General features: G+C 44.0%; 1 protein-coding gene across 1 annotated transcript in view; it reads right to left on the bottom strand.

The window, feature by feature from the left end:
* XPO5 (exportin 5) overlaps positions 1-26439 on the bottom strand; it is a 630805-nt gene that overhangs the window by 217320 nt on the left and 387046 nt on the right. Inside the window, exon 20 of the mRNA XM_053712755.1 lies at positions 1665-1846. Coding sequence (XP_053568730.1) covers positions 1665-1846 — 182 coding nt within the window. The remainder of the gene's footprint in view (positions 1-1664; positions 1847-26439) is intronic.

The raw sequence follows: 26439 nt of genomic DNA, 5'->3' as shown, positions 1-26439 counted from the left end.
ATTGGTACGTGAAGGGAGCATCCTTCAGATCTATCGTGGTCATGAACTGCCCTTCTCGAACGAATTCGGATGAATGGCCCTTATTGTTGCCATCTTGAACGAGGGGACATATAAAAACTTGCTTAAGCACTTTAGGTCCAGAATCAGATGGAAAGTTCCCTCCTTCTTAGGGACCACGAAAAGGTTTCAATAGTATCCCAAACCTCTCACTGCGATAGGCACCGGGACAATAACTCTTAAGAGGACAAATCCCATACACACCCCAGAAAGGCTTCCCTCCTTACTGTGTCAGGAAGACAGGAGGAATCTGCCCTTGGGTGGCTGAGACTTAAAACCTCTTGAAACCTTGAGCTATGACCTCCAGGACCCATGGATCCTGCACGTCCCTGAACCAAGCGACTGAAAAGAGCGACATACTGCCCCCTACACGATCCAGAAGAGGACAGGGGACCGCCCATTCATGCCGACTTAGACTCGGCAGGCTTCTTGCTCTGCTTGGATTTATTCCAGGACTGAGACGGCTTCCAAGAGCTCTTGGTTTGCTCTGGCTTAGCAGAGGACTGCTGACATAGACTCTGAAATCTTCTAACACTTCTCTGTCAAACTCCTGTGATGAAAGGCAAAGAATGACAGGGGTTATGAGGAAGTGGGGGAGGTATTTAAGCCTTTGGCTGGGTGTCTGCCTCCTCCTGGTGGCCAGGTTCAGTATTTTCCAAAAGTAAGGAATGCAGCTGTAGACTCTTCCCATATTAAGATGGAAATCCAAACAGTAATTGAATGAAATTGTGTACTCTACAACAATAATAATTTATAGGGTAAGCATACATTTTGTTTCTTTAGGTTTAATTTATTGTTCTTTCTTACTTTGCTATTTGGTAACAATTTCATACACTCCAACAGGCAAAAATGGATCACAGTGATCAAATTAAAGGGGGAAAAATGTAGGGTATACTGTCCCATTAACTACAATAGATAAAGAAGTGTCCCCTGAAGTAGTGTGCTCTCAGTGCTGCATCTGCAAACTTGGTATAGACCTCTCACTGGGTGGGGCGCCTCCCCCCACAAACTGAGACCTCTCATTGGGTGTCTCCCCCCACAAACTGAGGCCTTATATTGGGTGTCCCCCAAGTTGAAACATCTCTTTTAGGCACTATTTTCCCAATCTAAAACCTGCACCGAGACCTCTAATTGGGTGTTCACCATACAATAAGGCCTCTCTTAGGGTGTAGTCCACTTTCTGAGACATCTAAAAAAGGGTGCTGCCAGGGCCGGACTGGGAATAAAAAGCAGCCCTGGAAAATTTGAAGACCAGCCTTATTTTATGTTGACTCAGTATAATGCGTACACCCCATTTTTATCAAAGGGGATTACTGGGATACTACTTCCCTAAATATTTTATATTAGAATGATATTATATTAGTTTGTATTTAAAAAAAAAGTGCAAGATTGTGGCTATATAGGTACCCTACAACCCAATTGCATCCATTAATCACCCCTTTAAGTTGGAGCTTTTCAGCCCCAGCTGCTGCAGACCACCGGTAAATCTCCTGGTATCCTGGTAGGCCAATCCAGCCTTGGGTGCTGCCCCCAAACTAAGACCTGTCCATAAGCTCCTTAGAAGGACCCTCACCATCACCCACCATGACCTCACATAGCCTGCTTACCTGATAAAAGCCAGCACACCATCCAGGATTTTCAGGACCTGCTCACTACAGGGATTACGGTAAATAGGGGACCCATCCTGGCCATAGGCAACTACAAAACCTCCAGCTTTAGCCTCCTCTGGATTTTTGGGCCAGTGAGCTCTCTTGAGTGTGCCCAATATAGAGTAGATACAGAAATAGAGCTGCGGGGGAGATAGGAGCCAGAACAAAACTATAAATATTATTACAAAACTACTATAAAACAGTGAAATGGTTTCATTAAGGACAATAAGGCATGACATTTTTCCATAATGGTATCTGCAGGAAGAAAACCAGTAAAAGAAAAAATAAATTAAAGCAATATTCTAATAGAAAAAGTATGCAAAACTAGGATGATTAAAACGTAGTAACACTTTCCAAAACCTGTGATCAAAAGCTTAGTATATGTACAAACATTATTCAGTATGCCATATGAACTTACGCGTTTCTCACATGCAGGGATACTAACCTGAATCACACCAGTGTTTACCACCAGAATGTCTTTACTTTGCTACACCTTTACACTGTGGAAGTTGAAGCATTTGCACTGAGATAAAGTTAAGTATTTTGACTTAAGAGACGTATTGGTCCACAGACAATACTCTCATCTTTAGTGTGGTGGGGTGTTTTTATTACTTTTTATCATTAGCTGCCAGTTAGCAAATTGGTCATCTTTATCTTTTTACAAATAGAAAAAACAAAATTTATGCTTACCTGATAAATGTATTTCTTTTTTGACACGATGAGTCCACGGATCATCTTAATTACTAATGGGATATTCACCTTCTGGTCAGCAGGAGGCGGCAAAGAGCACCACAGCAGAGCTGTTAAATAGCTCCTCCCTTTCCTCCGACTCTAGTCATTCGACCGAAGTTAGGAAGAGAAAGGAAAAGCCAAGGTGCAGAGGTGTCTGAAGTTTACAATAACCCACAACCTGTCTCTAATAACAGGGCGGGTCGTAGACTCATCGTGACAAAAAAGAAATACATTTATCAGGTAAGCATAAATTTTGTTTTCTTTTTAATGTCACGATGAGTCCACGGATCATCTTAATTACTAATGGGATCCAATACCAAAGCTAGAGTACACAGATGATAGGGGAGGGACAAGACAGGGAACCTAAACGGAAGGCACCACTGCTTGAATAACCTTTCTCCCAAAAGCAGCCTCAGCTGAGGCAAACGTGTCAAATTTGTAAAATTTTGAAAAAGTGTGAAGAGAGGACCAAGTTGCAGCCTTGCAAATCTGTTCCACAGAAGCTTCATTTTTGAATGCCCATGAGGAAGCAACAGCCCTCGTGGAATGAAACGTAACTCTCTCTGGAGGTTGCTGTCCAGCAGTCTCATATGCAAATCGGATGATACTCTTCAGCCAAAAAGAAAAGGAAGAAGCCGTAGCTTTCTGACCCTTACGTTTTCCTGAAAAAAAACACAAACAAAGAAGAAGACTGACGAAAATCTTTAGACGCCTGTAAGTAATACTTTAAAGCACAAACCACGTCTAAATTGTGCAAAAGCCGTTCCTTCTGAGAAGGAGGATTAGGACACAAGGAAGGAACAACAAACTCCTGGTTAATGTTCCTGTCAGAAACAACCTTAGGAAGAAATCCCAACTTAGTATGCAATACTACCTTATCCGAATGGAAGATAAGGTAAGGAGATTCACACTGCAATGCCGAGAGTTCAGAGACTCTACGAGCAGAAGAAATAGCAACAAGAAATAAAACTTTCCAAGATAACAACTTAACATCTAAGGAATGCATAGGCTCAAACGGAGGCCGTTGGAGAACATTAAGAACTAAATTCAGACTCCATGGAGGAGTAACTGGTTTAAATATCGGCCTAACTCTAAATTAGGCCTGACAAAAAGACTGAACATCTGGAACATCTGCCAGACGTTTATGCAACAAAATAGATAAAGCAGAGATCTGACCCTTCAAAAAACTTGCTGATAAGCCTTTCTCCAAGCCCTCTCGGAGAAAAGACAAAATCCTAGGAATCCTAACTCTACTCCATGAGTAACCTTTGGATTCACACCAATATAGATATTTACACCATATCTTATAATAAATCTTTCTGGTCATAGGTTTACGAGCCTGAATCATGGTCTCAATAACCGAATCAGAAAAACCCTGCCTAAACAGAATTAAGCGTTCAATCTCCAAGCAGTCAGCTTCAGAGAAACTAGATTTGGATGCAGGAAGGGACTTTGAATTAACAGGTCCTTCCTTAGTGAAAGACTCCAAGGTGGATGAGATGACATGTCCACTAGATCTGCATACCAAATCCTGCAAGACCAGGCCGGTGCAATGAGTATCACCGATGCCTTCTCCTGCTTGATTTGAGTAATCACCCGAGGAAGAAGCGCAAACGGAGGAAAACAGAATTTATGCTTACCTGATAAATTACTTTCTCCAACGGTGTGTCCGGTCCACGGCGTCATCCTTACTTGTGGGATATTCTCTTCCCCAACAGGAAATGGCAAAGAGCCCAGCAAAGCTGGTCACATGATCCCTCCTAGGCTCCGCCTTCCCCAGTCATTCGACCGACGTAAAGGAGGAATATGCATAGGAGAAATCATATGATACCGTGGTGACTGTAGTTAGAGAAAATAATTCATCAGACCTGATTAAAAAACCAGGGCGGGCCGTGGACCGGACACACCGTTGGAGAAAATAATTTATCAGGTAAGCATAAATTCTGTTTTCTCCAACATAGGTGTGTCCGGTCCACGGCGTCATCCTTACTTGTGGGAACCAATACCAAAGCTTTAGGACACGGATGATGGGAGGGAGCAAATCAGGTCACCTAGATGGAAGGCACCACGGCTTGCAAAACCTTTCTCCCAAAAATAGCCTCAGAAGAAGCAAAAGTATCAAATTTGTAAAATTTGGTAAAAGTGTGCAGTGAAGACCAAGTCGCTGCCTTACATATCTGATCAACAGAAGCCTCGTTCTTGAAGGCCCATGTGGAAGCCACAGCCCTAGTGGAATGAGCTGTGATTCTTTCAGGAGGCTGCCGTCCGGCAGTCTCATAAGCCAATCGGATGATGCTTTTAAGCCAAAAAGAGAGAGAGGTAGAAGTTGCTTTTTGACCTCTCCTTTTACCAGAATAAACAACAAACAAGGAAGATGTTTGTCTGAAATCCTTTGTAGCCTCTAAATAGAATTTTAGAGCACGAACTACATCCAAATTGTGCAACAAACGTTCCTTCTTTGAAACTGGATTCGGACACAAAGAAGGCACAACTATCTCCTGGTTAATATTTTTGTTAGAAACAACTTTCGGAAGAAAACCAGGTTTAGTACGCAAAACCACCTTATCTGCATGGAACACCAGATAAGGAGGAGAACACTGCAGAGCAGATAACTCTGAAACTCTTCTAGCAGAAGAAATTGCAACCAAAAACAAAACTTTCCAAGATAATAACTTAATATCTACGGAATGTAAGGGTTCAAACGGAACCCCTTGAAGAACTGAAAGAACTAAATTGAGACTCCAAGGAGGAGTCAAAGGTTTGTAAACAGGCTTGATTCTAACCAGAGCCTGAACAAAAGCTTGAACATCTGGCACAGCCGCCAGCTTTTTGTGAAGTAAAACAGATAAAGCAGAAATCTGTCCCTTCAAAGAACTTGCAGATAATCCTTTCTCCAAACCCTCTTGTAGAAAGGATAGAATCTTAGGAATTTTTATCTTGTTCCATGGGAATCCTTTCGATTCGCACCAACAGATATATTTCTTCCATACTTTATGGTAAATTTTTCTAGTTACAGGCTTTCTAGCCTGAATAAGAGTATCAATGACAGAATCTGAGAACCCACGCTTTGATAAAATCAAGCGTTCAATCTCCAAGCAGTCAGTTGGAGTGAGGCCAGATTCGGATGTTCGAACGGACCTTGAACAAGAAGGTCCCGTCTCAAAGGTAGCTTCCATGGTGGAGCCGATGACATATTCACCAGGTCTGCATACCAAGTTCTGCGTGGTCACGCAGGAGCTATCAAGATCACCGAAGCCCTCTCCTGATTGATCCTGGCTACCAGCCTGGGAATGAGAGGAAACGGTGGGAATACATAAGCTAGGTTGAAGGTCCAGGGCGCTACTAGTGCATCTACTAGAGTCGCCTTGGGATCCCTGGATCTGGACCCGTAGCAAGGAACCTTGAAGTTCTGACGAGACGCCATCAGATCCATGTCTGGAATGCCCCATAATTGAGTTATGTGGGCAAAGATTTCCGGATGGAGTTCCCACTCCCCCGGATGAAATGTCTGACGACTCAGAAAATCCGCTTCCCAATTTTCCACTCCTGGGATGTGGATTGCAGACAAGTGGCAGGAGTGAATCTCCGCCCATTGAATTACTTTGGTCACTTCTTCCATCGCCAGGGAACTCCTTGTTCCCCCCTGATGGTTGATATATGCAACAGTCGTCATGTTGTCTGATTGAAACCTTATGAATTTGGCCTTTGCTAGTTGAGGCCAAGCCTTGAGAGCATTGAATATCGCTCTCAGTTCCAGAATGTTTATCGGGAGAAGAGATTCTTCCCGAGACCATAGACCCTGAGCTTTCAGGTGTTTCCAGACCGCGCCCCAGCCCACCAGACTGGCGTCGGTCGTGACAATGACCCACTCTGGTCTGCGGAAGCTCATCCCTTGAGACAGGTTGTCCAGGGTCAGCCACCAACGGAGTGAATCTCTGGTCCTCTGATCTACTTGGATCGTCGGGGACAAGTCTGTATAATCCCCATTCCACTGTCTGAGCATGCACAGTTGTAATGGTCTTAGATGAATTCGCGCAAAAGGAACTATGTCCATTGCCGCAACCATCAAACCTATTACTTCCATGCACTGCGCTATGGAAGGAAGAAGAACAGAATGAAGTACTTGACAAGAGCTTAGAAGTTTTGATTTTCTGGCCTCTGTAGAAAAATCTTCATTTCTAAGGAGTCTATTATTGTTCCCAAGAAGGGAACTCTTGTTGACGGGAATAGAGAACTTTTTTCTACGTTCACTTTCCACCCGTGAGATCTGAGAAAGGCTAGGACAATGAGCCTTTGCTTGTGGCAGAGACGACGCTTGAATCAGTATGTCGTCCAAGTAAGGTACTACTGCAATGCCCCTTGGCCTTAGCACCGCTAGAAGGGACCCTAGTACCTTTGTGAAAATTCTTGGAGCAGTGGCTAATCCGAATGGAAGTGCCACAAACTGGTAATGCTTGTCCAGAAAGGCGAACCTTAGGAACCGATGATGTTCCTTGTGGATAGGAATATGTAGATACGCATCCTTTAAATCCACCGTGGTCATGAATTGACCTTCCTGGATGGTAGGAAGAATTGTCCGAATGGTTTCCATTTTGAACGATGGAACCCTGAGAAATTAGTTTAGGATCTTGAGATCCAAAATTGGCCTGAATGTTCCCTCTTTTTTGGGAACTATGAACAGATTGGAGTAAAACCCCATCCCTTGTTCTCCTAATGGAACAGGATGAATCACTCCCATTTTTAACAGGTCTTCTACACAATGTAAGAATGCCTGTCTTTTTATTTGGTCTGAAGACAATTGAGACCTGTGGAACCTTCCCCTTGGGGGTAGTTCCTTGAATTCCAGGAGATAACCTTGAGAAACTATTTCTAGTGCCCAAGGATCCTGAACATCTCTTGCCCAAGCCTGAGCGAAGAGAGAGAGTCTGCCCCCCACCAGATCCGGTCCCGGATCGGGGGCCAGCATCTCATGCTGTCTTAGTAGCGGTAGCAGGCTTCTTGGCCTGCTTACCTTTGTTCCAGCCTTGCATCGGTCTCCAGGCTGGCTTGGTTTGAGAAGAATTACCCTCTTGCTTAGAGGATGTAGAATTTGAGGCTGGTCCGTTTCTGCGAAAGGGACGAAAATTTGTTTTATTTTTAGCCTTAAAAAACCTATCCTGAGGAAGGGCGTGGCCCTTTCCCCCAGTGATGTCTGAAATAATCTCTTTCAAGTCAGGGCCAAACAGCGTTTTCCCCTTGAAAGGGATGTTAAGCAATTTGTTCTTGGAGGACACATCCGCTGACCAAGACTTTAGCCAAAGTGCTCTGCGCGCCACAATAGCAAAACCTGAATTTTTCGCCGCTAATCTAGATAATTGCAAAGTGGCGTCTAAGGTAAAAGAGTTAGCCAATTTAAGTGCTTGAACTCTGTCCATAACCTCCTCATAAGAAGATGCTTTATTGAGCGACTTTTCTAGTTCTTCGAACCAGAAACACGCTGCTGTAGTGACAGGAACAATGCATGAAATTGGTTGTAGAAGGTAACCTTGCTGAACAAACATCTTTTTAAGCAAACCCTCTAATTTTTTATCCATAGGATCTTTGAAAGCACAACTATCTTCTATAGGGATAGTGGTGCGTTTGTTTAGAGTAGAAACCGCCCCCTCGACCTTGGGGACTGTCTGCCATAAGTCCTTCCTGGGGTCGACCATAGGAAATAATTTCTTAAATATAGGGGGAGGGACAAAAGGTATGCCGGGCCTTTCCCATTCTTTATTTACAATGTCCGCCACCCGCTTGGGTATAGGAAAAGCTTCGGGGGGCACCGGGACCTCTAGGAACTTGTCCATCTTACATAATTTCTCTGGAATGACCAAATTGTCACAATCATCCAGAGTAGATAACACCTCCTTAAGCAGAGCGCGGAGATGTTCCAATTTAAATTTGAATGTAATAACGTCAGGTTCAGCTTGTTGAGAAATTTTTCCTGAATCTGAAATTTCTCCCTCAGACAAAACCTCCCTGGCCCCTTCAGACTGGTGTAAGGGCATGTCAGAACCATTATCATCAGCGTCCTCATGCTCTTCAGTATCTAAAACAGAGCAGTCGCGCTTTCGCTGATAAGTGGGCATTTTGGCTAAAATGTTTTTAATAGAATTATCCATTACAGCCGTTAATTGTTGCATAGTAAGGAGGATTGGCGCACTAGATGAACTAGGGACCTCCTGAGTGGGCAAGACTGGTGTAGACATAGAAGGAGATGATGCAGTACCATGCTTACTCCCCTCACTTAAGGAATCATTTTGGGCAACATTATTATCAGTGGCATCATTGTCCCTACTTTGTTTGTCACATTCATCACATATATTTAAATGGAGAGGAACCTTGGCTTCCGAACATACAGAACATCGTCTATCTGATGGTTCAGACATGTTAATAGGCATAAACTTGATAACAAAGCACAAAAAACGTTTTAAAATAAAACCGTTACTGTCACTTTAAATTTTAAACTGAACACACTTTATTACTGAATATGTGCAAAAGTATGAAGGAATTGTTCAAAATTCACCAAAATTTCACCACAGTGTCTTAAAGCCTTAAAAGTATTGCACACCAAATTTGAAAGCTTTAACTCTTAAAATAACGGAACCGGAGCCGTTTTTACATTTAACCCCTATACAGTCCCTGGTATCTGCTTTGCTGAGACCCAACCAAGCCCAGAGGGGAATACGATACCAAATGACGCCTTCAATAAGCTTTTTCAGTGGATCTGAGCTCCTCACACATGCATCTGCATGCCTTGCTTCTCAAAAACAACTGCGCATTAGTGGCGCGAAAATGAGGCTCTGCCTATGACTAGAAAAGGCCCCCAGTGAAAAAGGTGTCCAATACAGTGCCTGCCGTTTTTTTAACAGAATTCCCAAGATTAAAATAACTCTTCAAAGTTATAAACCATTAAATATGCTTATAAAGTAATCGTTTTAGCCCAGAAAAATGTCTACCAGTCTTTAAAGCCCTTGTGAAGCCCTTTATTCTTATATTTAAAACTAAGAAAATGGCTTACCGGATCCCATAGGGAAAATGACAGCTTCCAGCATTACCAAGTCTTGTTAGAAATGTGTCATACCTCAAGCAGCAAAAGTCTGCTCACTGTTTCCCCCAACTGAAGTTAATTCATCTCAACAGTCCTGTGTGGAAACAGCCATCGATTTTAGTAACGGTTGCTAAAATCATTTTCCTCTTACAAACAGAAATCTTCATCTCTTTTCTGTTTCAGAGTAAATAGTACATACCAGCACTATTTTAAAAACAGAATTTATGTTTACCTGATAAATTACTTTCTCCAACGGTGTGTCCGGTCCACGGCGTCATCCTTACTTGTGGGATATTCTCTTCCCCAACAGGAAATGGCAAAGAGCCCAGCAAAGCTGGTCACATGATCCCTCCTAGGCTCCGCCTACCCCAGTCATTCGACCGACGTTAAGGAGGAATATTTGCATAGGAGAAACCATATGGTACCGTGGTGACCGTAGTTAAAGAAAATAAATCATCAGACCTGATTAAAAAAACCAGGGCGGGCCGTGGACCGGACACACCGTTGGAGAAAGTAATTTATCAGGTAAACATAAATTCTGATTTCTCCAACATAGGTGTGTCCGGTCCACGGCGTCATCCTTACTTGTGGGAACCAATACCAAAGCTTTAGGACACGGATGAAGGGAGGGAGCAAATCAGGTCACCTAAATGGAAGGCACCACGGCTTGCAAAACCTTTCTCCCAAAAATAGCCTCAGAAGAAGCAAAAGTATCAAACTTGTAAAATTTGGTAAAAGTGTGCAGTGAAGACCAAGTCGCTGCCCTACATATCTGATCAACAGAAGCCTCGTTCTTGAAGGCCCATGTGGAAGCCACAGCCCTAGTGGAATGAGCTGTGATTCTTTCGGGAGGCTGCCGTCCGGCAGTCTCGTAAGCCAATCTGATGATGCTTTTAATCCAAAAAGAGAGAGAGGTAGAAGTTGCTTTTTGACCTCTCCTTTTACCGGAATAAACAACAAACAAGGAAGATGTTTGTCTAAAATCCTTTGTAGCATCTAAATAGAATTTTAGAGCGCGAACAACATCCAAATTGTGCAACAAACGTTCCTTCTTTGAAACTGGTTTCGGACACAGAGAAGGTACGATAATCTCCTGGTTAATGTTTTTGTTAGAAACAACTTTTGGAAGAAAACCAGGTTTAGTACGTAAAACCACCTTATCTGCATGGAACACCAGATAAGGAGGAGAACACTGTAGAGCAGATAATTCTGAAACTCTTCTAGCAGAAGAAATTGCAACTAAAAACAAAACTTTCCAAGATAATAACTTAATATCAACGGAATGCAAGGGTTCAAACGGAACCCCCTGAAGAACTGAAAGAACTAAATTGAGACTCCAAGGAGGAGTCAAAGGTTTGTAAACAGGCTTAATTCTAACCAGAGCCTGAACAAAGGCTTGAACATCTGGCACAGCGGCCAGCTTTTTGTGAAGTAACACAGACAAGGCAGAAATCTGTCCCTTCAGGGAACTTGCAGATAATCCTTTTTCCAATCCTTCTTGAAGGAAGGATAGAATCCTAGGAATCCTAACCTTGTCCCAAGGGAATCCTTTAGATTCACACCAACAGATATATTTTTTCCAAATTTTGTGGTAAATCTTTCTAGTTACAGGCTTTCTGGCCTGAACAAGAGTATCGATAACAGAATCTGAGAATCCTCGCTTCGATAAGATCAAGCGTTCAATCTCCAAGCAGTCAGCTGGAGTGAAACCAGATTCGGATGTTCGAACGGACCCTGAACAAGAAGGTCTCGTCTCAAAGGTAGCTTCCAAGGAGGAGCCGATGACATATTCACCAGATCTGCGTACCAAGTCCTGCGTGGCCACGCAGGAGCTATCAAGATCACCGACGCCCTCTCCAGATTGATCCTGGCTACCAGCCAGGGGATGAGAGGAAACGGCGGGAACACATAAGCTAGTTTGAAGGTCCAAGGTGCTACTAGTGCATCCACTAGAGCCGCCTTGGGATCCCTGGATCTGGACCCGTAGCAAGGAACTTTGAAGTTCTGACGAGAGGCCATCAGATCCATGTCTGGAATGCCCCACAGCTGAGTGACTTGGGCAAAGATTTCCGGATGGAGTTCCCACTCCCCCGGATGCAATGTCTGACGACTCAGAAAATCCGCTTCCCAATTTTCCACTCCTGGGATGTGGATAGCAGACAGGTGGCAGGAGTGAGACTCCGCCCATAGAATGATTTTGGTCACTTCTTCCATCGCCAGGGAACTCCTTGTTCCCCCCTGATGGTTGATGTACGCAACAGTTGTCATGTTGTCTGATTGAAACCATATGAACTTGGCCCTCGCTAGCTGAGGCCAAGCCTTGAGAGCATTGAATATCGCTCTCAGTTCCAGAATATTTATCGGTAGAAGAGATTCTTCCCGAGACCAAAGACCCTGAGCTTTCAGGGATCCCCAGACCGCGCCCCAGCCCATCAGACTGGCGTCGGTCGTGACAATGACCCACTCTGGTCTGCGGAATGTCATCCCTCGTGACAGGTTGTCCAGGGACAGCCACCAACGGAGTGAGTCTCTGGTCCTCTGATTTACTTGTATCTTCGGAGACAAGTCTGTATAGTCCCCATTCCACTGACTGAGCATGCACAGTTGTAATGGTCTTAGATGAATGCGTGCAAAAGGAACTATGTCCATTGCCGCTACCATCAACCCGATCACTTCCATGCACTGAGCTATGGAAGGAAGAGGAACGGAATGGAGTATCCGACAAGAGTCTAGAAGTTTTGTTTTTCTGGCCTCTGTCAGAAAAATCCTCATTTCTAAGGAGTCTATTATTGTTCCCAAGAAGGGAACCCTTGTTGACGGAGATAGAGAACTCTTTTCCACGTTCACTTTCCATCCGTGAGATCTGAGAAAGGCCAGGACAATGTCCGTGTGAGCCTTTGCTTGAGGAAGGGACGACGCTTGAATCAGAATGTCGTCCAAGTAAGGTACTACAGCAATGCCCCTTGGTCTTAGCACTGCTAGAAGGGACCCTAGTACCTTTGTGAAAATCCTTGGAGCAGTGGCTAATCCGAAAGGAAGCGCCACAAACTGGTAATGTTTGTCCAGGAATGCGAACCTCAGGAACCGATGATGTTCCTTGTGGATAGGAATATGTAGATACGCATCCTTTAAATCCACCGTGGTCATGAATTGACCTTCCTGGATGGAAGGAAGAATAGTTCGAATGGTTTCCATCTTGAACGATGGAACCTTGAGAAACTTGTTTAAGATCTTGAGATCTAAGATTGGTCTGAACGTTCCCTCTTTTTTGGGAACTATAAACAGATTGGAGTAGAACCCCATCCCTTGTTCTCTTAATGGAACGGGATGAATCACTCCCATTTTTAACAGGTCTTCTACACAATGTAAGAATGCCTGTCTTTTTATGTGGTCTGAAGACAACTGAGACCTGTGGAACCTCCCCCTTGGGGGAAGTCCCTTGAATTCCAGAAGATAACCTTGGGAGACTATTTCTAGCGCCCAAGGATCCAGAACATCTCTTGCCCAAGCCTGAGCGAAGAGAGAGAGTCTGCCCCCCACCAGATCCGGTCCCGGATCGGGGGCCAACATTTCATGCTGTCTTGGTAGCAGTGGCAGGTTTCTTGGCCTGCTTTCCCTTGTTCCAGCCTTGCATTGGTCTCCAAGCTGGCTTGGCTTGAGAAGTATTACCCTCTTGCTTAGAGGACGTAGCACTTTGGGCTGGTCCGTTTCTACGAAAGGGACGAAAATTAGGTTTATTTTTTGCCTTGAAAGGCCGATCCTGAGGAAGGGCGTGGCCCTTACCCCCAGTGATATCCGAGATAATCTCTTTCAAGTCAGGGCCAAACAGCGTTTTCCCCTTGAAAGGAATGTTAAGTAGCTTGTTCTTGGAAGACGCATCAGCCGACCAAGATTTCAACCAAAGCGCTCTGCGCGCCACAATAGCAAACCCAGAATTCTTAGCCGCTAACCTAGCCAATTGCAAAGTGGCGTCTAGGGTGAAAGAATTAGCCAATTTGAGAGCATTGATTCTGTCCATAATCTCCTCATAAGGAGGAGAATCACTGTCGACCGCCTTTATCAGCTCATCGAACCAGAAACATGCGGCTGTAGCGACAGGGACAATGCATGAAATTGGTTGTAGAAGGTAACCCTGCTGAACAAACATCTTTTTAAGCAAACCTTCTAATTTTTTATCCATAGGATCTTTGAAAGCACAACTATCCTCTATGGGTATAGTGGTGCGTTTGTTTAAAGTGGAAACCGCTCCCTCGACCTTGGGGACTGTCTGCCATAAGTCCTTTCTGGGGTCGACCATAGGAAACAATTTTTTAAATATGGGGGGAGGGACGAAAGGAATACCGGGCCTTTCCCATTCTTTATTAACAATGTCCGCCACCCGCTTGGGTATAGGAAAAGCTTCTGGGAGCCCCGGCACCTCTAGGAACTTGTCCATTTTACATAGTTTCTCTGGGATGACCAACTTGTCACAATCATCCAGAGTGGATAATACCTCCTTAAGCAGAATGCGGAGATGTTCCAACTTAAATTTAAATGCAATCACATCAGGTTCAGCTTGTTGAGAAATGTTCCCTGAATCAGTAATTTCTCCCTCAGACAAAACCTCCCTGGCCCCATCAGACTGAGTTAGGGGCCCTTCAGAAATATTAATATCAGCGTCGTCATGCTCTTCAGTATCTAAAACAGAGCAGTCGCGCTTACGCTGATAAGTGTTCATTTTGGCTAAAATGTTTTTGACAGAATTATCCATTACAGCCGTTAATTGTTGCATAGTAAGGAGTATTGGCGCGCTAGATGTACTAGGGGCCTCCTGAGTGGGCAAGACTCGTGTAGACGAAGGAGGGAATGATGCAGTACCATGCTTACTCCCCTCACTTGAGGAATCATCTTGGGCATCATTGTCATTGTCACATAAATCACATTTATTTAAATGAATAGGAATTCTGGCTTCCCCACATTCAGAACACAGTCTATCTGGTAGTTCAGACATGTTAAACAGGCATAAACTTGATAACAAGTACAAAAAACGTTTTAAAATAAAACCGTTACTGTCACTTTAAATTTTAAACTGAACACACTTTATTACTGCAAATGCGAAAAAACATGAAGGAATTGTTCAAAATTCACCAAATTTTCACCACAGTGTCTTAAAGCCTTAAAAGTATTGCACACCAAATTTGGAAGCTTTAACCCTTAAAATAACGGAACCGTTTTGAACTTTAACCCCTTTACAGTCCCTGGTATCTGCTTTGCTGAGACCCAACCAAGCCCCAAGGGGAATACGATACCAAATGACGCCTTCAGAAAGTCTTTTCTAAGTATCAGAGCTCCTCTCACATGCGACTGCATGCCATGCCTCTCAAAAACAAGTGCGCAACACCGGCGCGAAAATGAGGCTCTGCCTATGCTTTGGGAAAGCCCCTAAAGAATAAGGTGTCTAAAACAGTGCCTGCCGATATTATTATATCAAAATACCCAGATAAAATGATTCCTCAAGGCTAAATATGTGTTAATAATCAATCGATTTAGCCCAAAAAAAGTCTACAGTCTTAATAAGCCCTTTTTGAAGCCCTTATTTACAATCGTAATAAACATGGCTTACCGGATCCCAGAGGGAAAATGACAGCTTCCAGCATTACATCGTCTTGTTAGAATGTGTCATACCTCAAGCAGCAAGAGACTGCTCACTGTTCCCCCAACTGAAGTTAATTGCTCTCAACAGTCCTGTGTGGAACAGCCATGGATTTTAGTGACGGTTGCTAAAATCATTTTCCTCATACAAACAGAAATCTTCATCTCTTTTCTGTTTCTGAGTAAATAGTACATACCAGCACTATTTCAAAATAACAAACTCTTGATTGAATAATAAAAACTACAGTTAAACACTAAAAAACTCTAAGCCATCTCCGTGGAGATGTTGCCTGTACAACGGCAAAGAGAATGACTGGGGTAGGCGGAGCCTAGGAGGGATCATGTGACCAGCTTTGCTGGGCTCTTTGCCATTTCCTGTTGGGGAAGAGAATATCCCACAAGTAAGGATGACGCCGTGGACCGGACACACCTATGTTGGAGAAATAACAAACTCTTGATTGAAGAATAAAAACTACATTTAAACACCAAAAAACTCTTAGCCATCTCCGTGGAGATGTTGCCTGTGCAACGGCAAAGAGAATGACTGGGGAAGGCGGAGCCTAGGAGGGATCATGTGACCAGCTTTGCTGGGCTCTTTGCCATTTCCTGTTGGGGAAGAGAATATCCCACAAGTAAGGATGACGCCGTGGACCGGACACACCTATGTTGGAGAAATAGGTACGCTAGACTGAAGGTACAAGGAACCGCCAGGGCATCTATTATTTCCGCCTGGGGATCCCTGGACCTCGATCCATATCTCGGGAGCTTGGCATTCTGACGCAATGCCATGAGATCTAATTCCGGCTGGCCCCACTTGCGGATCAGGCTGGAAAACACTTCCGGATGGAGTTCCCACTACCCAGGATGAAAGTTCTGCTGCTCAGGAAGGCTGCCTCCCAATTGTTTACCCCTGGGATGTGGATCGCCGACAGATAACAAGAGTGGGTTTCCGCCCACTGAATTATCTTGGATACCTCCCTCGTCGCCAAGGAACTCCTTGTTCCTCCTTGATGATTGATGTAAGCTACTGACGTCATGTTGTCCGACTGGAACCTGATGAACCGGACCAAAGCTAACTGAGGCCAGTTCAGAAGAGCACTGAATATCACTTTCAGCTCCAGAATGATTATGGGAAGAACAGACTCTGACGGAGTCCAAACTCCCTGAGCTTTCAGCGAACCCCAGACTGCTCCCCATCCCTGTAGGCTGGCGTAAGTTGTCACAATCGCCAAGGAAGGTCTGCGAAAGCAGGTTCCCTGGAAGAGATGATCCAGAGACAACCACCATAGAAGAGAATCCCTTGTCTCCTGCCTCAGTAGTATTTGAGGGGACAAATTGGTATAATCTCCGTTCCACTGCTTGAGCATGCATAACTGCAGAGGTCTGAGATGGAACCGAGCAAACGGGATGATGTCCCTTGCCGCCACCATCAGTCCGACTACCTCCATGCACTGAGCCACTGATGGCCGAGGAGTGGACTGAAGAACTTGGCAAGTCTCTATAATCTTTAATTTCCTGACTTCTGTCAGAAAGATCTTCATTGACAGAGAATCTATTACGGTTCCCAAGAAAGTTACCCTTGTACTTGGGATAAGAGAACTCTTTTGTAAATTTACCTTCCACCCGTGAGAGCGAAGGAAGGATAACACCATGCTTGTGTGGGATTCCGCTAGATGGAAGGACTGAACCTGGACTACAATGTTGTCCAGATAGGGTGCCACAGCAATGCCTCGAGAACGAAGTACCGCTAACAGAGAGCCCAGAACTTTTGTGAAGACTCTGGGAGCAGTGGCAAGACCAAAAGGAAGAGCCACAAACTGAAAGTGTTTGTCCAGAAAGGTAAACCTTAGGAACTTGTGATGGTTCTTGTGATTGGGAACATGCAAGTACGCGTCCTTTAAGTCTACTGTTGTCATAAATTGACCCTCCTGAATCAAAGGAAGAATGGAGCGAATAGTTTCCATCTTGAAGAACGGCACCCTGAGGAACTTATTTAGACTCTTGAGGTCTAAAATGGGCCTGAAGGTTCCCTCCTTTTTTGGAACCACGAATAGGTTGGAGTAAAAACCATGACCCTGTTCCCGTAAGGGAACGGGAGCAATCACTCCCAGATCGGAGAGATCTCTTACACAATGTAAGAAAGCCTCTCTTTTCGTCTGGTCTGCAGACAATCTTGAAAGTAGGAACCTTCCTCTGGGAGGAAAACTTTTGAATTCCAACCTGTATCCCTGAGACACAATTTCTAATGCCCAGGATCCTGAACATCTTGGATCCAAGCTTGAACAAAGAAGGCAAGTCTGCCCCCTACCAGATCCGGTCCCGGATCGGGGGCATGACCTTCTTGCTGACTTGGATTCAGCGGCAGGCTTTTTAGCCTGTTTTCCCTTATTCCAAGGCTGGCTGGATCTCCACGCAGGTTTTGGTTGATCTTGTTTGGCAATGGAAGATGAGGAATTTCCCTTGAAATTACGAAAGGAACGAAAATTACTCTGGCGCCCCTTCGCCTTATTTCTCTTATCCTGGGGGAGAAAATGACCCTTACCTCCCGTGATGTCAGAAATAATTTCCGATAGACCAGGACCAAATAAGGTTTTTCCCTTATATGGAATAGCCAAAAGTTTGGACTTGGAGTAGACGTCCGCAGACCAAGGCTTCACCCATAAGGCTATGCGGGCCAAAATAAAAAAACCTGATAACTCCCAGTTTGATAACTTGAAGGTAAGCGTCTGTGATAAAGGAATTAGCTAATTTGAGAGCATTTATCCTATCTAGAATCTCGTCCAAGTATGTCTCCGTTCTGATAGCATCAGACAGGGCGTCAAACCAATATGCAGCTGCACTGGTGATGGTAGCAATGCACACGGCAGGTTGCCATTGTAGACCCTGGTGTACGTACATCCTTTTAAGTAGGCCCTCTAATTTCTGGTCCATAGGATCTTTGAAAGCACAACTATCCTCTATGGGAATAGTAGTTCTCTTAGCTAAATTGGAAATAGCCCCTTCCACCTTAGGTACTTTTTGCCAAGCTTGCTTGATAGAGTCGGCTATGGGAAACATCTTCTTGAAAATAGGAGATGGAGAAAAAGGAACACCAGGTCTCTCCCACTCCTTAGTAATAATCTCAGAGGCTCGGTCAGGAACCGGAAGTACATCAGTCGAGGAAGGAACCTCGAAATTTCTGTTCAACTTACTGGATTTCTTAGGGACAACCACAACTGTGGAGTCGCTATCATCTAAAGTAGCTAAAACCTCCTTAAGCAATAGACGGAGGTGTTCCAGCTTAAATCTAAAAGATACCACTTCAGTATCAGCGAGAGGGAGTACCCCCCTCAGAATCTGAAATCTCTCCGTCAGATGCTACCACGGCTTCTTCCTCCTCAGGAACCTGAGAGGAGGACTCCAAAACCACAATGATTGCATCAGAACCCACGCTAACAGAATGGCTTGTCTGCCTCTTACGTTTACCCTGCAACATGGGAAAAGCAGACAGCGCATCAAAAATTGTGGAAGACATGAGAGATGTGATGTCCTTTAAAGTAACTCCAGTGGTAGTTACAGAGGAGACGCAGGGCACTTCTTGTGAGGGCTGTAACACTTGGGGTGCTTGAGGAGAAAGTTGCGTCATACATTGTGCCTCATCATTAGAATCCTGAACAACATCCCCCTTAGAAGAAGTTGGCTCATAAAAAATCTTATCTTTATAACTTATAGTCTTCTTAATACAAGTAGGATAGAAAGGTATTGGTGGTTCCACAAAAGCATTGAAACACAAAGAACAAGGAACATTCTACAAGGTCCCTTGATCCATAATTGCTCACACTTAGTAAAGTTCTGCCACAAAAACTTGAAATTCAATAAAAAAAAATTAATATTCAAAAAACCGATACTGTGCCTTTAAATTTTAAAACCGCAACTTTTTTACTGCGCACTGAAAACAAGTAATAACAATTAGAACAAATCCCCCCAGTCACCTCCACCCCTCCCTCAGCAGCCCTGCTGAGGCACCTACCTTACTCCTAATAAGACCAGGAAGTTCCCCCAGCGCAACGGATGATCTGGATTGATGCCAGGAAATGAACGAAGCAGTCCGGTCCTAGGAGCGCATGTAAACAGTAGCAAACATGCGGTCCTAGACAAACACAGACCGGAAACTCCTCTCTTACAGGCCAAACTGACTTCCTCTGAGGACGCAAGAAGAGGCGCGCACGGGAAAGGCAGAACCACCCATCGTGGGCGTGACCTAACTCAAATGTCTTCTCCCGGGGAAAAATTAACCCGAGGAGAAGGAACCACTAATGACTTCCACAGTGATTAATAAAAGACAATAACCTTTAGTGCTCCCCAGCACCCAGACCAACCCTTCCAGTACAGCCCAAAATATAGCTGTCCAACACTCCCTCTTGTTCAATGAGAGATAGTGCAATATAAATAAAGAGCCCCTTTGTAATATATAAGGTTATAGTGAGTGCCCACTCTTTTCTGAGCTCTGATTGTGTCCCCAGAAAAAGAAAAAAGCACTTACCTCACAATACTGCCTGACAGCATGGCAGTGCACAGGTTTGAGAGGTCCTCTTCCTCACATCGACCTGTAGAAAAGGAAAGCCTGAGTCAGAACAATCCAGTACCACTTTAAAAATAATAAACTCTTGATTGAAGAATCTTTTCTAACACCTCACTTTGCCACTTCCTATCACTAACGCAGGCAAAGAGAATGACTGGGGTGGGAGGGAAGGGAGGAGCTATTTAACAGCTCTGCTGTGGTGCTCTTTGCCGCCTCCTGCTGACCAGGAGGTGAATATCCCATTAGTAATTAAGATGATCCGTGGACTCATTGTGTCATTAAAAAGAAAAATGCACATAAATATCACATTTGTGTTTCTTGCAAACTGCGTTTAATAAAAACAAAAAGCCTTAACTTAAAGTGAAAGTAAAGTCAGGGTAATCGTTATTAACCAATGTAATATCTAATGAAAATAAAGGTTAGTTTAATTCATCGTTTTGTTTAAATCAACTTTTAAAATATTTTTTTATCCAATTTAATTTGCCAAAGTCTACCGGCGTTTCTCCACCTGGAATACATTTTTCTATTATCATGACAAATTCACCTGTATCTAATGGATTGGATCCCCCAATGGAGTCTAACTCGCTATGATAATCGCCCATGGCTTGTAATGCGCATGCGGCTAACTCGAAACTGTCTCTGTCTCTCCAAGCGCATTCACGAAAGCCGCATTTCCAATAGGAAAAGGAATCCCCTAGCTATCGTCATATTTCTTACACGGAGCTAGCAATCACTCAATGACGAGACGCTGTCAGGATGATCTCTGTGAAGATACTAAACAATGAATGTAGTGATTCATTGTTATGTATCTCAGTGGAGATCGTAACTTATGCGCATAAATTAAGACCTTGAGAACGCACACGCTTAGTTAAGCATACGGCAGGTGGGACCACAGATATCAGTAACAATCAGAAAGCCGGAAAAAAACATAAATTTATGCTTACCTGATAAATTTATTTCTCTTGTGGTGTATCCAGTCCACGGATCATCCATTACTTGTGGGATATTCTCCTTCCCAACAGGAAGCTGCAAGAGGATCACCCACAGCAGAGTTGTCTATATAGTTCCTCCCCTAACTGCCACCTCCAGTCATTCGACCGAAGACAAACAAGAGAAAGGAGAAACCATAGGATGCAGTGGTGACTGTAGTTTAAAATAAAACATACCTGCCTTAAAATGACAGGGCGGGCCGTGGACTGGATACACCACAAGATAAATAAATTTATCAGGTAAGCATAAATTATGTTTTCTCTTGTAAGGTGTATCCAGTCCACGGATCATTCATTACTTGTGGGATACCAATACCAAAGCTAAAGTACACGGATGAAGGGAGGGACAAGGCAGGAACTTAAACGGAAGGTACCACTGCCTGTAAAACCTTTCTCCCAAAAATAGCCTCCGAAGAAGCAAAAGTATCAAATTTATAAAACTTTGAAAAAGTATGAAGCGAAGACCAAGTCGCCGCCTTGCAAATCTGTTCAACAGAAGCCTCATTTTTAAAAGCCCATGTGGAAGCCACAGCTCTAGTAGAATGAGCTGTAATCCTTTCAGGAGGCTGCTGGCCAGCAGTCTCATAAGCTAAGCGTATTATACTTCTTAGCCAAAACGAAAGAGAAGTTGCCGAAGCCTTTTGGCCTCTCCTCTGTCCAGAGTAGACAACAAACAAAGCAGATGTTTGACAAAAATCTTTAGTAGCTTGTAAATAAAACTTTAAAGCACAAACCACGTCAAGATTGTGTAAAAGACGTTCCTTCTTTGAAGAAGCCTTAGGACACAATGACGGAACAACAATCTCCTGATTGATATTCTTATTAGATACCACCTTAGGAAGAAACCCAGGTTTGGTACGCAAAACTACCTTATCTGCATGGAAGATCAGATAAGGGGAATCACACAGTAAGGCAGATAACTCGGAAACTCTACGAGCCGAGGAAATAGCTACCAAAAACAGAACTTTCCAAGATAAAAGCTTGATATCTATGGAATGAAGAGGTTCAAACGGAATCCCTTGGAGAACTTTAAGAACCAAATTTAAACTCCATGGCGGAGCAACTGGTTTAAACACAGGCTTGATTCTAACTAAAGCCTGACAAAATGCCTGAACGTCTGGACTATCCGCCAGACGCTTGTGCAAAAGAATAGACAGAGCAGAAATCTGTCCCTTTAAGGAACTAGCTGACAATCCCTTTTCTAATCCTTCTTGGAGAAAAGATAATATCCTGGGAATCCTGACTTTACTCCATGAGTAAACCTTGGATTCACACCAATAAAGATATCTACGCCATATCTTATGATAGATTTTCCTGGTGACAGGCTTCCGTGCCTGAACTAAGGTATCAATGACTGACTCGGAGAAACCACGCTTTGATAAAATCAAGCGTTCAATTTCCAGGCAGTCAGTCTCAGAGAAATTAGATTTGGATGGTTGAAAGGACCCTGAAGTAGAAGGTCCTGTCTCAGAGGCAGAGTCCATGGTGGAAGAGATGACATGTCCACTAGATCTGCATACCAAGTCCTGCGTGGCCACGCAGGCGCTATCAAAATCACTGATGCTCTCTCCTGCTTGATTTTGGCAATCAGACGAGGGAGCAGAGGAAACGGTGGAAACACATAAGCCAGGTTGAAGGACCAAGGCGCTGCTAGAGCATCTATCAGCGTTGCCTTGGGATCCCTGGACCTGGATCCGTAACAAGGAAGTTTGGCGTTCTGGCGAGACGTCATGAGATCCAGTTCTGGTTCGCCCCAACATTGAACCAATTGTACAAACACCTCCGGATGGAGTTCCCACTGCCCCGGATGAAAAGTCTGTCGACTTAGAAAATCCGCCTCCCAGTTCTCTACACCTGGGATATGGATAGCTGATAGGTGGCAAAAGTGAAACTCTTCCCAACGAATTATCTTTGAAACTTCCAACATCGCTAGGGAACTCCTTGTTCCCCCTTGGTGGTTGATGTAAGCCACAGTCGTGATGTTGTCCGACTGAAATCTGATGAACCTCATTGTCGCTAGCTGAGGCCAAGCTTGAAGAGCATTGAATATTGCTCTTAATTCCAGAATGTTTATTGGGAGGAGGGTCTCCCCCTGAGTCCACGATCCCTGAGCCTTCAGGGAGTTCCAGACTGCCCCCCAGCCTAGAAGGCTGGCATCTGTCGTTACTATTGTCCAATCTGGCCTGCGAAAGGTCATACCTTTGGACAGATGGACCCGAGATAGCCACCAGAGAAGAGAATCCCTGGTCTCTTGATCCAGATTTAGTAGAGGGGACAAATCTGTGTAATCCCCATTCCACTGACTGAGCATGCAGAGTTGCAGCGGTCTGAGATGTAGGCGGGCAAAGGGCACTATGTCCATTGCCGCTACCATTAAGCCGATTACTTCCATACACTGAGCCACCGAAGGGCGAGAAGTAGAATAAAAAACACGGCAAGAATTTAGAAGTTTTGACAACCTGGTCTCTGTCAGGTAAATCCTCATTTCTACAGAATCTATCAGAGTTCCCAGAAAGGAAACTCCTGTGAGAGGGGATAGAGAACTCTTCTCTTCGTTCACTTTCCACCCGTGCGACCTCAGAAATGCCAGAACTATGTCAGTATGAGACTTGGCAATTTGGAAATTTGACGCCTGTATCAGAATGTCGTCTAAATAAGGGGCTACTGCTATGCCCCGCGGCCTTAGGACCGCCATAAGTGACCCCAGAACCTTCGTAAAGATTCTTGGAGCTGTAGCTAACACAAATGGAAGAGCTACAAACTGGTAATGCCTGTCTAGGAAGGCAAACCTGAGAAACCGATGATGATCTTTGTGTATCGGAATGTGAAGATAAGCATCCTTTAAATCCACTGTAGTCATGTATTGACCCTCCTGGATCATAGGTAGGATGGTACGAATGGTCTCCATCTTGAATGATGGGACCCTGAGAATTTTGTTTAGGATCTTGAGATCTAAGATTGGTCTGAAGGTTCCCTCTTTTTTGGGAACCACAGATTTGAATAGAAGCCTTGTCCCTGTTCCTCCTTTGGAACTGGGTGGATCACTCCCATAACTAGGAGGTCTTGAACACAATGTAAGAATGCCTCTCTTTTTATCTGGTTTGCAGATAACTGTGAAAGGTGAAATCTCCCTTTTGGAGGGGAAGCTTTGAAGTCCAGAAGATATCCCTGGGATACAATTTCCAACGCCCAGGGATCCTGGACATCTCTTGCCCAAGCCTGGGCGAAGAGAGAAAGTCTGCCCCCTACTAGATCCATTACCGGATCGGGGGCCAATACTTCATGCTGTCTTAGAGGCAGCAGCAGGCTTTTTGTTCCAAGCCTGGTTAGGTCTCCAGACCGACTTGGACTGGGCAAAAGTTCCCTCTTGTTTTGTATTAGAGGAAGTTGATGCCGCGCTCGTCTTAAAGTTTCAAAAGGCACGAAAATTAGTCTGTTTGGCCCTTGATTTATTAGACCTGTCCTGAGGGAGGGCATGACCTTTTCCTCCCGTGATATCAGAAATGATCTCCTTCAAACCGGGCCCGAATAGGGTCTGCCCCTTGAAGGGAATATTAAGAAGCTTTGACTTTGAAGTAACGTCAGCTGACCATGATTTATGCCATAGCACCCTACGCGCCTGAATAGCAAAACCAGAATTCTTAGCCGTTAGTTTAGTCAAATGAACAATGGCATCAGAAATGAATGAATTGGCTAGCTTAAGTGCTCTAAGCTTGTCAAGTATATCGTCCAATGGGGTCTCTACCTGTAAAGCCTCTTCCAGAGACTCAAACCAGAAGGCCGCCGCAGCAGTGACTGGGGCAATGCATGCAAGAGGCTGTAGAATACAACCTTGTTGAATAAACATTTTCTTAAGGTAACCCTCTAACTTTTTATCCATTGGATCTAAGAAAGCACAACTGTCCTCAACGGGGATAGTAGTACGCTTAGCTAGGGTAGAAACTGCTCCCTCCACCTTAGGGACCGTCTGCCATAAGTCCCGTGTGGCGGCATCTATTGGAAACAATTTCTTAAAAATAGGAGGGGGAGAGAACGGTACACCTGGTCTATCCCATTCCTTAGTAATAATTTCTGAAAACCTTTTAGGCATTGGAAAAACATCAGAGAAAACAGGCACTGCATAGTATTTATCCAATCTGCACAATTTCTCTGGCACTGCAATGGTGTCGCAGTCATTCAGAGTAGCTAAAACCTCCCTGAGTAGCACGCGGAGGTGTTCAAGCTTAAATTTAAATGTTGCCATATCAGAATCAGGTTGAATCATCTTCCCTGAGTCAGACACATCACCCACAGAAAGAAGCTCTCCTTCCTCAGCTTCTGCATATTGTGAGGGGGTATCAGACATAGCTAGTAAAGTGTCAGAGTGCTCTGTATTTCTTCTAACCCCAGAGCTGTCTCACGTTCCTCGTAACCCAGGTAGTCTGGATAATACCGCTGACAGTGTATTATCCATGACTGCCGCCATGTCTTGTAAAGTAAACGCCATGGGCGCGCTAGATGTACTTGGCGCCTCTTGAGCGTGAGTCCCTTGAGCGGGAGTCAAAGGCTCTGACACGTGGGGTGAGTTAGTCGGCATAACTTCCCCCTTGTCAGATTCCTCTGGTCATAAATCTTTTAAAGACATAATATGGTCTTTATAACTTAAAGTGAAATCAGTACATTTGGTACACATTCTAAGAGGGGGTTCCACCATGGCTTCTAAACATAATGAACAAAGAGTTTCCTCTATGTCAGACATGTTTAAACAGACTAGCAATGAGACCAGCAAGCTTGGAAAACACTTTACAGAAAGTTAACAAGCAAAAAATAAAAACGGTACTGTGCCTTTAAGAAAAATAAAAAAGGTCAGAATTTGAAAAACAGTGAAAAAAGCAGTAAATCAAACGAAATTTTTACAGTGTGTATAATAGGCTAACAGAGCATTACACCCACTTGCAAATGGATGCTTAACCCCTTAGTTTCAAAAACGGATCAAAAAAACGAAATAAACGTTTTTTAACAGTCACAACAAACTGCCACAGCTCTGCTGTGGCCCTACCTTCCCATACAAACGACTTTGGAAAACACAAAAACCCTTCAGAGAGGTCCTAAGCATTCAGGGGACTCCTTCAAGGAAACTGGATGTCTCAGACTGCAAAATCTAATACGCATTTAGGCGCGAAGTTAGGCCCCTCCCACTCATGTATTCACAGTGAGAGGCCAAACAAAAACTATCCCTAGGCCAAAATTAGCCAGCCATGTGGAAAAAACTAAGCCCCAATAAAGTTTTATCACCAATATGCATATAAAAAACGTTTAAGCACTTCCAGCAAACGTTTTATATGTCAGAAATGTGAAAAATAATAAGAGTATTACCTCTAACAGCAAGCATGATACAAGTTGTTGTTAAATCACTGTAATCAGGCTTACCTCAGATAAATCCGGTATTAATAGCATTTTCTAGCATTTACATTTCTCTAGAAAAATTTAGACTGCACATACCTCATAGCAGGATACCCTGCACGCCATTCCCCAAGCTGAAGTTACCTCTCTCTTCAGTTATGTGTGAGAACAGCAATGGATCTTAGTTACAACCTGCTAAGATCATTAGAGACCACAGGCAGACTCTTCTTCTATTTTCTGCCTGAGACCAAAATAGTACAACTCCGGTACCATTTAAAAATAATAAACTTTTGAATTGAAGAAAAACAACTAAATTACACCACATCTCTCTAACTGCTTCCATGTTTGTCGAGAGCTGCAAGAGAA

The sequence above is a fragment of the Bombina bombina genome, chromosome 4 (genome assembly GCF_027579735.1).
Source record: "Bombina bombina isolate aBomBom1 chromosome 4, aBomBom1.pri, whole genome shotgun sequence".
Taxonomy (NCBI): domain Eukaryota; kingdom Metazoa; phylum Chordata; class Amphibia; order Anura; family Bombinatoridae; genus Bombina; species Bombina bombina.
The sequence above is the reverse complement of the archived record's forward strand: the minus strand, read 5'-3'. Positions and strand labels throughout refer to the sequence as shown.